Source organism: Zootoca vivipara, chromosome 10 (assembly GCF_963506605.1).
Source record: "Zootoca vivipara chromosome 10, rZooViv1.1, whole genome shotgun sequence".
Lineage (NCBI taxonomy): Eukaryota > Metazoa > Chordata > Lepidosauria > Squamata > Lacertidae > Zootoca > Zootoca vivipara.
In genome coordinates this window covers 33,058,054-33,071,995 of record NC_083285.1, presented here as the reverse complement: position 1 = coordinate 33,071,995, position 13,942 = coordinate 33,058,054, and the positions used below count along the sequence as shown (strand labels likewise).

At 42.1% G+C, this 13,942-nt stretch overlaps 1 protein-coding gene across 2 annotated transcripts in view; it reads right to left on the bottom strand.

The window, feature by feature from the left end:
• TMTC2 (transmembrane O-mannosyltransferase targeting cadherins 2) overlaps window positions 1–13,942 on the bottom strand; it is a 191,346-nt gene that overhangs the window by 70,729 nt on the left and 106,675 nt on the right. For both annotated transcript variants that reach the window (XM_035126826.2, XM_060279689.1), the window contains one exon: window positions 4,175–5,003. In XM_035126826.2, the coding sequence (XP_034982717.2) occupies window positions 4,175–5,003 (829 nt within the window). The remainder of the gene's footprint in view (window positions 1–4,174; window positions 5,004–13,942) is intronic.

The window sequence follows — 13,942 nt, the reverse complement described above, 5'->3', positions numbered from 1 at the left end:
GTCATGCTGGCCACATGACCCAGAAAAACTGTTCAAAAAAAAGTTGCAGGCAGGGAAACCCAGCCAGATGGGTGGAGTCTAAACACTACAATTATTATTACTATTACTAATAATTTTACTTAAGGAAGAGTTCACCTTAATTAACCACAGCCACTCTTCTCCTGATTCTTTTAAAAACAAAAACAAAGAAAGCCACTATTAAGCGGCATGGCTCAACTAGTTTGGAGCTATTTAAATATAACATTAACCAACCCCCCAAACCCTGAGTATATCAGGAAAAGCAAATGGGCAGACATGCAGAGGTGATCTTCCCAATCTTTACTCTGCAGCTTCCCCTCAGTTAATGACTGGCAGATTCACTGCCAACTTGGGGTCAAACAGACTGGCCTTTGCATATGAGAATTTTAGGCAGCAGTACAACATTCCATGCAGCTGGTACTCTTGGGGATCCTTTCCGTCCCTGAAGGTGAGCAAAACTGTGTGTTGTGCATTTTGGAGTAGCTCATTTTCACTTTGCTCACGAACTACATAAATATGAAATGGTGCTCTACCTGCACTGTCGATCGGAAGGGCTATGATCCTATTTTATTTCTCTTTCTCAAGTAATCCTGAACCTACCAGTTTTCTGCAGAACTTCTCCAATTGTTCTCAAAGTTCACTTTCAAAAACGTCTTCAGTTTATTTAACGAGAACTCCTAGAAAATTAAGTTCTAAAAATAACATCTGTTGATAGCTCGGCCAGTAAAGCATGAGACTCTTAGCCTCAGGTGCATGGGTTCGAGCCCCATGTTCGGCAAAATATCCCTGCACTGCCTGGACTTGGAGGAAATTTTCCTCAGGGTCCCTTCCAACCCTACAGTTCTATGATTCTATGAATAATCTCACCCCATATATGCCAAACCAATCACTGTGTTTTGCAGAAGAGGGCCTTCTGCAGTTTCCACTTTATTAGGAGGTCCATTTTATAAGATGTAAAAGGGACCCAGGTGGCGCTGTGGTTAAACCACTGAGCCTAGGGCTTGCTGATCAGAAGGTCAGCGGTTCGAATCCCTGTGACGGGGTGAGCTCCCGTTGCTTGGTCCCAGCTCCTGCCAACCTAGCAGTTCGAAAGCACCTCAAAATGCAAGTAGATAAATAGGAACCGCTACAGCGGGAAGGTAAACGGCGTTTCCATGTGCTGCTCTGGTTTGCCAGAAGCGGCTTTGTCATGCTGGCCACATGACCTGGAAGCTATACGCCGGCTCCCTCGGCCAATAATGCGAGATGAGCGCGCAACCCCAGAGTCGGTCACGACTGGACCTAATGGTCAGGGGTCCCTTTACCTTTGCCTTTTACTTTATAAGATGTAGGCAAACAGCTTTTGGTGTGGCAGCTTCGGTACTTCCTCCTGTTGCCATCATTCTCTACTGTTTTCTTCAGTGCCTTCCTTTTTTAACAAGCCTTTTAAAGCGAAGATTTTTATCCCAGTCCCTATGGGAGGCAAAATTGTTTTTTTCTATTGGTTTTCATAAGAACACAAGAGCCTGCTGGATCAGGCCCAGTCCACCATCCTGCTCTCACAGTGGCCAACCAGATGCCTTTGGGAAACCTGCAAGCAGGACCCGAGCCCAAGGGAACTCTCCCCTTTTGTGGTTTCCAGCAACTGGTACCAAGAACATTGCTGCCTCCAACCGTGGAGGCACAGCATTGCTATCATGGCTAGCTGCCACTCATAGACTTTCATTGTTAAATTGCTTTGGGGGGGGGGGTTCATGGTAAGCAATTCATAAAATGTGTCCAGTTCTGGGCACATCCAGTTCTGTGTCCAGTTCTGGGCACCACAGTTCAAGAAGGATACTGACAAGCTGGAACGTGTCCAGAAGAGGGCAACGAAAATGGTCAAAGGCCTGGAAACGATGCCTTATGAGGAACGGCTTGGGAGCTGGGTATGTTTAGCCTGGAGAAGAGAAGGTTAAGGGGTGATATGATGGCCATGTTCAAATATATAAAAGGATGTCATATAGAGGAGGGAGAAAGGTTGTTTTCTGCTGCTCCAGAGAAGCGGACACGGAGCAATGGATTCAAACTACAAGAAAGAAGATTCCACCTAAACATTAGGAAGAACTTCCTGACAGTAAGAGCTGTTTGGCAGTGGAATTTGCTGCCAAGGAGTGTGGTGGAGTCTCCTTCTTTGGAGGTCTTTAAGCAGAGGCTTGACAGGCATATGTCAAGAATGCTTTGATGATGTTTCCTGCTTGGCAGGGGGTTGGACTGGTTGGCCCTTGTGGTCTCTTCCAACTCTATGATTCTATGATTAAAATGAGATGAAGTTGAATAAATGAATAATTCTTTAAGCTTTGTTCAGGCATCCCTACATATGAGAGTGGGAGCATGGTCATTAGCCCCAGCTAGTGCTCCCAAGGGCCGGCCTTCACCGCTTCTCATTTTCTGGGGCTGAGTTTCTGCAGCACATTGGCTGATCTAATCATGTAGGCAACCTTGCATATTATCCTGCTAAGCAGAAAGTGGTACACAACCTGTGGAACAATAGTAAACCCTAACATTTAAACAAACTATTCAACAGCTATCAAATGTGATGAGTAATGTTGCCAGAAAACTGTAATGTTACAGAGGTCTGAAGTCCTTTTAAAGGGGGATAAACTTTCTAAACATTATGGGTTGAACCCAAAGGTTCCAACAGAAAGCCTCTTCCCATCAAAGGAAGGTAACCTTTGGTCCCCACCCTATAGCCCTATTTGAAATACTGGACAGCTATTTACAACAGGATAATACTACTATGCACCTCAGCACCCATTTCCCCGTCCCTAGTCTGCATTTTTAAGCTGCAATTTATAAAGCTTTATTGCTAAATGAAGCTTGCTTCACAATCAGCAGATCCAAGTCCTGCAGCATGCTTGAAAATAATACTGTTTCTTACATACAAGCCATTTTGAATTTGCTTAAATCTAACCTAAATTTCCCAGGTGCACTGCTGCGGCCACACACCATGTGAAACAAAGACAGGCTGTTCATTCAGATATGCAGCTATTAACAGGTTAGATTTTCCAACATTTCAAATACCTGGAAAATGCAACAGAGAGATGTTTCATCAGGGAAGCTGAGAATAAATCACACTGTTTATGTAGCAATATCGATGTTTCATTATAAATGTCAAAAGGACAGTACAACTAACATTAAATTTCTGTATCGGCTGTCTTTTTCAAGTTTCAAGTTTGGCCATAACCAAAGGAAAACAAGAAAAAGGGGGGAAGTTGATCTGATCCACAGGTTTTAGACACCCCACTAATTACCAAACTTTTCTTCACTTGTGGAAACAGATTCAAATATCTGAATCAGAGTTAAGTTAAAGCATGTTCATACAAGCAGGAGGTTATGGGGGTTATGTTCCAAGGAACCATTTGCATCAGTGAAATTGTATATAATCAAAACCCATTGAAAAAGCCTACAAACACCCTGTTCTGTCCCCATTCTGCCCAACCCTATCCGGCCCTGCCCCACCCTTTTAGTGATGTTTCAGTGATTTCTTTTTGATGTTTCCGGGTCACTTCCAGGTTCGGTGCAATGCAGATACATATTGAAAGTGTGTAAACTGGGGGCTGTCTGCACTGGCAGAGGAAGAGGAGTGGGGGGGAGCACACCGCCCCCGGCAGCATGATCCTGGTAGGGTGCCATCGCGGCTGCCCCCCACCCGTGCTAGGCACCACGCCCCTGCAGGTAGCGTGCCCCGCCCCAGGACCCGCCATGGCCCTCCGGGCGGCGCCCCTGCCCCCGGGATGCGCATCAGGCCCCCATGAAGCACCTCAGGTCCCTGCAGGCGGCGCCCCCGCCCCGTCTGCTCTCCGGCCCCTGGTGTCGGAGCATGAAGCTCCGCCACTGGCTGGCTGTATTGCTTATTATGTAACAATTCATTATAGCATAGTTTGTTAGATGTGTGAAATGTTTACAAAACATTTTTGTGGTTCTCATGTGGTTGTTTTTACTGCATGCTAAAATGATTTCTCTTAATATGGAATCAAAACAAATTTATATTCTATATGACTGTACTATTTGTATGGTATACACTAGTTTATAAATGCACATGTAGGATCCATATCCTAAGTGTTCAATCCAGAAAAAGAAAACAGAATTATAGACAGTGGATTTTTTTTAAACAAAACAAAATAGAGAACATTACCTTTAGCTGGATTTACTTTTATCCCTGACTTATACAGCATCTCTTCATTCTGCCAGTCCCCATTCCTGACAAAAGTCTTGAGTCCATAGAAAAATATTAATGCAGCAGTGGCAAAAAAAATCAAGTTCTTCAGAAAGCGCTTTTGGGCTTTGATGTAGAGGGCCCTGGTGCCCACAGTGATTAGCAGGCAGAAGCCCATACTAGGTATATACAAGACACGCTCTGCTATCACAAAGCCTACATAGAAAAAAAAGTTTGTGGCCGGAATAAAGGGCACAATTAATAAGGACAGAGACAGAACTACAATATTCTCAGTTGAGGGGAGTTGCGGTCTCTGCGGCAAGTGTTTGTTAATGCCGTTTTCTTCTTTAGGTACAAAGCTGGGCTTCAACTCCAAGCTTTTATACTCCATTTCTGATAGGCAGTTATGGCCATTGGTGTTCTGCTTGCCATTTGTTACGCTTTTCCCATTGCATTCTCTCTCTTTGCTGGAGCTTTTCAAACCGGTGTAAGCAAGGAGGAGAAGTCCAGCATAAAAGGCCACTGTGTGTAGGTTCCTCCAGTCACTGACTGTTTTGAGAAGAGGCACAGCATCCATGGACCAATCAAAGCTAAGAGTGTCCGGGCACAGCAATAGCCAAAGATTTTTGGTTGGCAGGTAAAAAAAGGTCAAGGTTCGTGTTAGAAAACTCTCCGAGTCAGCTGCTGGGTTGTCAGAGTTGGAAAAGCTGGGAGGTTTGTTCCCCATCCAATAAAAGCGAAGACCTAGTAGCAAAGCTCCCCAGAAGATCAATAAACCAATGCTCAAAAGAAGGGGTAAATTCTTCCGCTGAAAGGGAAAAAAGAACAATAAATAAAATTACATTCATATTTTGGTTTATGGGATTATGAAGTTGCTTCTGTGAGCTTTTAAAAAACTTACCTAAAGAAACTATAAAGCCCTACAAGCTTTTCTAGTACAATCTATTATGTCTAAATGCTTTTATAGAATTGCTTGTCCATCACTAAGGTTTTGTTGTAAGCCAGAAGCTACACTGTTATAAAAATAGAAATACTGTCTTATCTTGCAAATTTCCCACCTTTGTTGCGGTGTGTGTGTGTGTGTGTGTGTGTACGCAATTAGGCCACTTACATGATTTGATTCTGCATGTGAGCATCAGGCACATGCATGAGATGGTCATGTGATTTCATCACACTTTGTTTAATCTGCTTTTTGCCTTACACAAAGAAGCTACCAGAATTTCAATTGCACAAGCAGCAATCTAATCTCACACCTGTAAGAATACAGTTGCAATCAGCATACTGAAAATCTGTCACTCTTTCCCCATTCATTAACTCCACTCTCTGCTTTGGCCTGGACATCAAATACACTTTTTTTCAAAGGGCAGGTAAAAAAAATTTCTCTCCAGAATCCTCCCCATAGTGCTCTCTCTCTCTCTCTCTCTCTCTCTCTCTCTCTCTCTCTCTCTCTCCCATTTCTTTTTCCCTCCAGGGACGATCTGGAGCGCCATTCAAAATAGCAATTTCAGCTATACTGAGCTGCTATGCGGGGTCCAAGGGTCAAAGACATGAGCAAACTAGCTACAACAAGTGCACTTTAAAGCATGCCTTTAGTTTATTTATGGTAGGCAGTAATAGCTTGACATTTGCTTGAACTGCTCATCATATTCATGCTGTATATCATGGTCAATTATTTGGTTCCTATGTGTGGTTTTTCTGGCATCTGAAATTGCAGAAATTGCTTTAGCATCCCCCCTCCCCTTATCATCCTCAGTGCTTACGTCTTGCTTAGGTGTTCACTGAGCTTTCTATAGTTTTAGATTGGAAGCCTTCCTAACAATCTCCAGCATGCCAACCATAACACAAGATAATGTTATGAGCCACAAAGTATGCATAAATACACCAGGCTTAAGAATTTCTGCTTGTCTCCCAAGATTCTTAAATGAAGACTGTGAAAGAGAAAACCTTGACAATCAGCATATTTTAGAATATGCTGCTACAGTTTATCTTGTGGAATCAATACAGAGTACAATTAGCAAAAATTACCAAGGAACCAGCGTTGGTAACCCTGATGCCAGCACTAGCACAGGTTACACGTGCATCTGTGACTGACCATTTTATGCAATACTGAAACTAGGAATATCACAGTCTCCAGCATGCACGTACTGTAGAACTGTAGCAAAACTATAGAGAAGCAGTTTCAAGTCCAACATTGTAAGCGTGAAGGTGGCAGGAAGCAGGTGACAAAGTTGCCTTCCCTAACAGCAGGGCATACGGTATGTTGATTGACAAAAGCTCTTCTAAAAGTCAGGAAAGTGCAGAAAGTTGTGAGTTTGGGGAGCGGGGGTGGAGAATTCTGAACATACCAAGGAGCTATTGGAACCAATACAAGTAATAATAATAATAGTAATATTCATATGCCGCCCATCTGACTGGGCTGCCTTAGCCACTCTGGGAGGCTCCCAACAAAATATTAAAAACATAATGAAACATAAACCATTAAAAAACTTCCTGATAATGTGCTGCCTTCAAAGGTCTTCTCAAAGTTATACAGTTATTTATCTGTATTACATTTGATGGGAGGGCATTCCACAGGGCAGGTGCCACCACCGAGAAGCCACTTCGCCTGGTTCCCTGTAACGTCACTTCTTGCAGTGGGGGGAACTACCAGAAGGCCCCCAGAGCTGGGCCTCAGTGTGTGGGCTGGACGATGGGGGTGGAAACACTCCTTCAGGTATGCAGGGCTTGGTTCTGAGGGTCCAGATGTATACTCAAAAAGTGGAAAGCCTGGAACCCCTGGAACCAGACCCCCATAAAGTGGAGGGCTGCTTACTTGGCTTTGGGAAGGAGGTGGGAGGGCTCTGGCAGGGTCCTAGAACCCTCTCACCTACTTCCCAAAGACCTGCAAGCACTTGCCCAGCTTTGGGAAGGAGGCGTAAGGGCTCTAGAACCCTGCCAAAATTAAGGGCATTGTCATTCAAATGATGTTTATGTGTGCCAAGTCATGTGATTGATTATATGGGGCAGGGCTTAACTCCCCCCCCCAAAAGTTTTTATTCAAGTTGGCACCCTTGACTAATGCTTATGTTGAATCCCTTTATTACATGCCTTTCCCTGATGCTTCACAATATAGGATTGTAGATTTGTTGGACTGTTTCCAGCCAAATGGACCGAGGAAGCAAATTCCATCCACTTCTCTCAAAAAGAATGGAAGTCATAGCCTTAGAAAAAATTCCAATGGTGATTTCAGGGTGGAGATGGAACAGAGAATGATGCAGACTCAGGTAGACACTGATCTCAATCAGACAGCCTATGAATCACTTCACATCAAAACAAGCTGCTTTATGAAGTGTCAAATCAGGGCCCAAACCTACCGGTAATATTGTGGGCAGTAGGTATCTCAAACCATTTCCAAACACAACCTACAAACACATCAGCACTCTTAGCAGCTCATAACATGGTGCTTTGTAATACATTTCATTGAGGGTAGGATAATGCCTGGAGTGGAAAAGCCAAAAGAGTTGTTTATCCAGACATTAATTTAGGAAACAGCTCTGCAAACAGTACTTTTATTTTCGGTATCTGCAGCCCTTGCTTTTTAGGCTATAAATTTAGAAGAACCCAGCAGGAGGCAGAGTTCTTTATAATACTTGGCAACAAGGATTTGGATTACTGTACTCCTGAGTCCTAATCCAGCCCATCTGCCATATGCTTTGGCACCCTCATAAATCCTCTAACCCTTCATCAGCTATAATTTTCCTCTGGGAAAGAAAATGAATGTGCACAAGGTTTTCTTCTTCCAAAGATCTGATTAAAAGCACAGCAATAATGTGTGGCATTTCAATCAGTGAATCGTCTTGTACATTTACCAATCCCAACCAATCCATATATTGCACATGATACAACACTTTTGCTCAGATTCTGATTGCACACCTCTACCATAAATACTGCTGAATTAAATTCCGCAACAGATTATTCCACACTGTAGCCCTTGTCAATGTGAAGTCCTCATTTATCCAGTGGCATATGGTGTTTCCAGAAGGCAAGCATTATTTCTCTTTGCCCTTTCCTTATCCTTTTAGGAACAAACATCAAAGAACCATACTCTGAAGATCTGAAAGCATGGCACGAAGCATTCAAAAACGCACAAGACTATTCTCACATTACAAAGAGGTGTATATGCCAGCATTTATAAATAAATATAACCTCCCACACATCTCAAAAGAACATACAGTAAATGCCTTCAGCCAATATAAATTGGGCTGCATTACACAAATGTTCAGATTTTTTTTGTTTGCACAGACTATAGAAGGTAAGCCACTTCCTGAAGAGCTGGAAGAGCATCTACAGTGGCTCTTTATGCAGTCCTACCTCGGTTTAAGTATGTTTCGGTTTGAGGACTTTCAGTTTAAGTACTCCGCGGACCCAGAAGTGTTTACTTCCGGGTTCCGCCAAATGTGCATGCACAGAAGCAATCTGCGCAGTTTGCGCATGTGCAGAAGCGCTCTATCGGCGCTTCACACAGGTGCGCTATCGCCGCTCCGATTAAGTACTTTTCGGGGAGCGAATGGCACCCCGGAACCAATTAAGTACTTAACCCGAGGTACCACTGTAGTTTCTAAAGTTCTCAGCAACTCAGCTTCATGCATCTAAAGGTGACTGCATACAATATCCATTTGACATCTGGTGGTGGAGAGAGCCATGGACATCAAGGATCGTTCTCCAGTTGTTATCCATACTAAAGAGGTGTTTGAAAATGTGTTCTTCAGCAACATCTTGACATTTTTGTCATATAAATTCTAAGGGGTCTTCATATATTACTACTGTGTACACAAAAAAGTATAAATCGAAAGGGTGTTGAAGAGACCCTAGATATTTGTTTTTAGTTTTTCTGTTTTTAGATTTATAACCACACCCTAACAAAGCTTAGGGTAGGTGCCAATAAAATTATACAAAATTAAACTTAAAATATTTTAAAAGCCATCAGATCACAGTTTTAGTATCATGTCTCTACATTTCCAGCACAAATAGAGCAGCTGGAGGAAGAGGAGAGGACAAAGGGGGAAGAAAAAGCTGTAAGTGCACAAGGGGGTTTCCCATCCTTTGGACCCCCTGGGAAACTCAACTTGCTGTACCTGGAACAATGTGTGGAGAGTACAGCAGATTATGACCTTGTGCCTGCCCATAAAAAGAAAGTCTAGACAGCTCAGTCAGTAGAGCACGAGACACTTAATCTCAGGGTCATGGGTTTGAGCTCCTCATTGGGCAAAAAGTTTTCTGCATTGCAGGGAGGTAGGCTTAGGGTTGCCAGACTCAATAGAGGACAGGACTTCTGTGCCTTTAATTGCCCTGCTCTCTTTTGAGTCTGGAAATCTTAAAGAGAAACAAAGCAGACCCTTTGTTTAATTTCCAAGCAAACGGTCTGCTGGTTTCTCTTTAAGGTTTCCAGACTCAAAAGAGAGCAGGGCAATTAAAGGCACAGAAGTCCTGTCCTCTATTGAGTCTGGCAACCCTAGATAGACTAGATGACCATCATGGTCCCCTCCAACTCTAAAATGCTATGGTTCTAGTGAGAGACTAGGGCAGGCATCCCCAAACTTCGGCCCTCCAGATGTTTTGGACTACAATTCCCATCATCCCTGACCACTGATCCTCTTAGCTAGGGATCATGGGAGTTGTAGGCCAAAACATCTGGAGGGCCGCAATTTGGGGATGCCTGGACTAGGGTGACATCTGCTGAGCTCTTCTTTTTTGTGGGTGAGCTGAGTTTGTTTGAAGGCTGAGAGTGGGGGTGGTCCAAAAGAGAATGAACTGATATTGATTTACAAACTGGTATGTATATTAGTAACTTTGTATGCATCTAACATTTTTATATGTTACTGTGCATTTTTGTAATATTTTGTTTAAGTTGTCTATTGTTGCTTGTATTTTGTACACTGCTTAGATTTTTTTTTAATAATCAACCAAGAAATACATTGTCTCTGGAAGATACCACGCCCTTTCACAATAAGTTCAAACAAAAGCATTATACAGTGGTACCTCCACTTACGAATTTAATTCGTTCCGAACGCACATTTGTAAGTTGAATAAATTTGTAAGTCGAATCCCATAGGAATGCATTGGGAGAAAAAATTCGTAAGTCGAAGCAACCCTATCTAAAAATTCATAAGTAGAAAAAATCCTATCTAAACTGCATCCAAGATGGCAGACGGAGCTCCATTCGTAAGTAGAAACATTCGTAAGTAGAGTTATTCGTAAGTAGAGGTACCACTGTACTGGTATATCTATATGCCTTGGGCAAACAGCATAGGCAAACGGAGACACATTGCAAGCTGTGCTTCCATAAAAGTAGAATTAATGAGTCTCCAAACCAAAATGCAGCTAGTATTTTTAAGAACGGTGAGAGACGTTGTTACATGGGCTGCTTTTCGAAGGCACTAAGATATCAGCACAGCTATATTTTGTTTGATGAATATGTTGCTTTGTTCAGTAGGTTTTTAAATGTGCCAAACCACTTGAGGCCTTTCCGATGTGTTAGCCTATAGCTTACATAATTCCTGACCATTTGCCATGCTGGCTGGGGCTTAAGGGAATTTGAATCCAATAACTTCTGGAGGGCACAAGATTGGGGAAAGGCTATGTTAAACATCCGATGGCATGCTAAACCTTTGGACAAAGCCAAATTTCAAAGTTGGGCACAGAAGGAGGGGGTGGGTAAATAGAAGAACTTGACCGGATCTTGTGAACAGGCCATGCCAGTTGCTGCTTCTTCCAGGCAAAGCCAAGGAGAAAACTTCAAGTGTTCATACATGCCTTCTGCATATACCAGGCCTTGTAACAGCAGATGTTATATGCTGGGGCTATACTTCAGACTTTTGGGTGGACTACGGCAGCAGTAGACTATTGTCTGCCATTTTCTGTAGTACAGAAAACGTACAAATGAGGCAGAAATATTCAAATGTTGCTAAAAGAGTTGCAGCAGTTACAAAATGTGCTCAAATGATTATGCCAAGTCTTTCATTTGTTTGCAGTATTATGAATACCTAATAGTGCCTTGTTAAAGCAAACCTAAAGCCAAGAAGCATGTTTTATTTCAAACAGAAGAAGAAAAAATAAGTAGTACATTAAAACTGCAGGAGGGGACACACTTTGCAAGCGAATTAACTAAATGGATTTTATGAGCAAAATGTCATTTAATCCCAAATTAAGCCTCTGGAAGGTCTAAGCAGCTTTAACAATCCAGCAGTGGAAAACCATCCAATACTGAATTCTATTTGTAGTATAAATAGCAAGCTGGCTCTGGGATTGACAGAAAAAACTATCCAGATGTAACTGGAATCCAATCAGTTGAAGTACCTGCCAGTCATCAACTGAGTCAGCATTATCTATATTTCCTCTTTTTATGTGCTGCTGCCTATGGATTTCTCTCCTTTTATGTTTGAATTGAGGAGATGAGGAAGAGGGAGGGAATGACATGATAAACTGTTTCATACGGCTGGCCTACACATTACTTTCATCGCATAGAGGAAGCTGGAAATAGTTTCCACATGATAGATTTTGATGGCAGCATAATATGTTATAGTGATCTCCCTTTCGTTTGCCTGGTATGGAGACTGGCTGTTTCCAGTCTCTAGGAACCATACAAACCAAATCTTAGGCTCCATGGTGCCTAGTCAGCAATGGGATGTAGGTTAGGAACCATGTTGATTCTGGTAGCTCACTTGCACATGGTTTTCAGCCCACATTGCTTTTTATCTCATCTAGAGTGTACTTCTTGCAACTACTTGCACTATTCATATTAACTAGGGACAGACTAGGGTTTTATTACAAGCCAATAATATATATATTTTTAACTCTGGCTGAGTTTGGACTTCGGCTGCAAACAAATGTAAATTTACCTAGGAGTAAGCACCACTGAACACTGATTTAGGTACTTTCAAGTACATGCACATAGGACTGCACTTACTATAGAAAGGTACCCTGAACATGCTGTTAACTCTCTTTATATTTAATGCCCGTCCCGTGCAAACCAAAAGAAGGAAACCTTGCAGTTGTAGATTGCCGTCACCTATAACTAAAATCAATACTGCGCCTGTCTATATAACCTTACATTGCAACAGTTGTTGTTCACTACAGCAACCACTATGTCATAAGACCCATAATCTTGATATACTACATACAGTATGTACCCCTATGGTACAATTGTTTATATTATTCTAATTTGTTAAAGTATGTTGAAATATAATATTGTATTCATTTATACTATTTAGAACATGCACAACTGATGAAGCCCAGGAGGGCGAAACAAGGCATTATTCTGGAAATCCTTGTCAAGATTCTGTGGAACTGTAGTGGAAGAAGAAGAGGAGGAGTTTGGATTTGATATCCCACTTTATCACTACCCGAAGGAGTCTCAAAGTGGCTAACAATCTCCTTTCCCCTCCTCCCATTTGGATTTTATGAATATACAAAGACATATGTGAAACAGAAAATGGCAAAAATTTGGACTCTATGAATGAACTGATCTATTGGGACTGTTTACTTTGTTGAACTTTATGTGTTGATTTTAATGTATGATGAATTGTTTGTTTTTGTTTTTCTGTTTTGTTTTTGATATGGGCCAATGGCCGCAATAAAAACTAATTACAATTACAATTACAGTTATGTGTTGATTATGTACAAGAGAAATGCTTGATAGTGTGAAAAATACAGAAGAGGATTGTTTATGTGAATGCACAGCTGGTTACGTTTTGTGTGTTTGTTGCATCCCATGCAAATCAGCCAATTTAACTCCAACAAGTTATTGTAGCACTGCCACATTCATTTGCCTATGGTGCAACTGTGGGATGCTTGATTTCCTGCTTGGAACTACAGCCTGCTTTGGTTACCTGCAGTATTCAAGTTTTGTCTAGTAAACCTTTCCCATGTAAAAGAAATGTTTTCAAAAACCATTGGGAACATTACCAATTTGTCTGACTGGCCTTTTGTTTCTTTGGTGTCTTTCTCGTGGCTGTATTGGAGCCCTTGTTTTGTCTGTGCTTGGCTTCCCAGTGATAAAGATGCATAAGCAATGTATTAGTGGTATATTAGAGACTGCAGTTTGCTACTCGAAGAGTTCCATGCATTTACAAATGTGTGTGTTCGTTTCCTTTGTTAAGCATCTCTTCCACCTTTGTAGTTTCTGAATTCTTGACATGGCACAGTTTGTGAAAGCGCATTGCTACAGATGCTGATCAACCCCCATATTAGCATATGTTTGATGCCTTGTCATAGCTTCTTTCTTTGAGGCTTATCATTCGTCTCAGTCTCGTAAAACAGTGTTATCCTCAATGCGCTCTTTAAAAAATTGCTGCTTCTAGGATTAACTTTTTCTGGCTTATTTTTTTTTACATTAATATTATTGGCAGCCTGAAGCCCCCACGACTGCAGCTTCACGGAATCATAAATTTCACGTTGTTGGTGAACACTTCTACTCCCCTGAGACAATCTAGGGTAAGGATAAGGCAGTTTATATTACACATCGATAAATGTGAGAATTCGCTGTGGAAAAGGCTTTTCCCCAACCACTGACAGAACCCTGAGTTAAACAATGCATAGTGGTTGCAGCTAAAGGATAAGCCAATAGCAGACGGCAGCTTTTTAGAATAGCCAGTCTTACCTCCCTAGCTCAAAATGTGTGTGCGCACGCACGCGCGCACGCGCGCACACACACACACACAAGCTTCAAAGAAGCATAAGTCTCCATGTTGATGCCAAATTCTCAGGGAG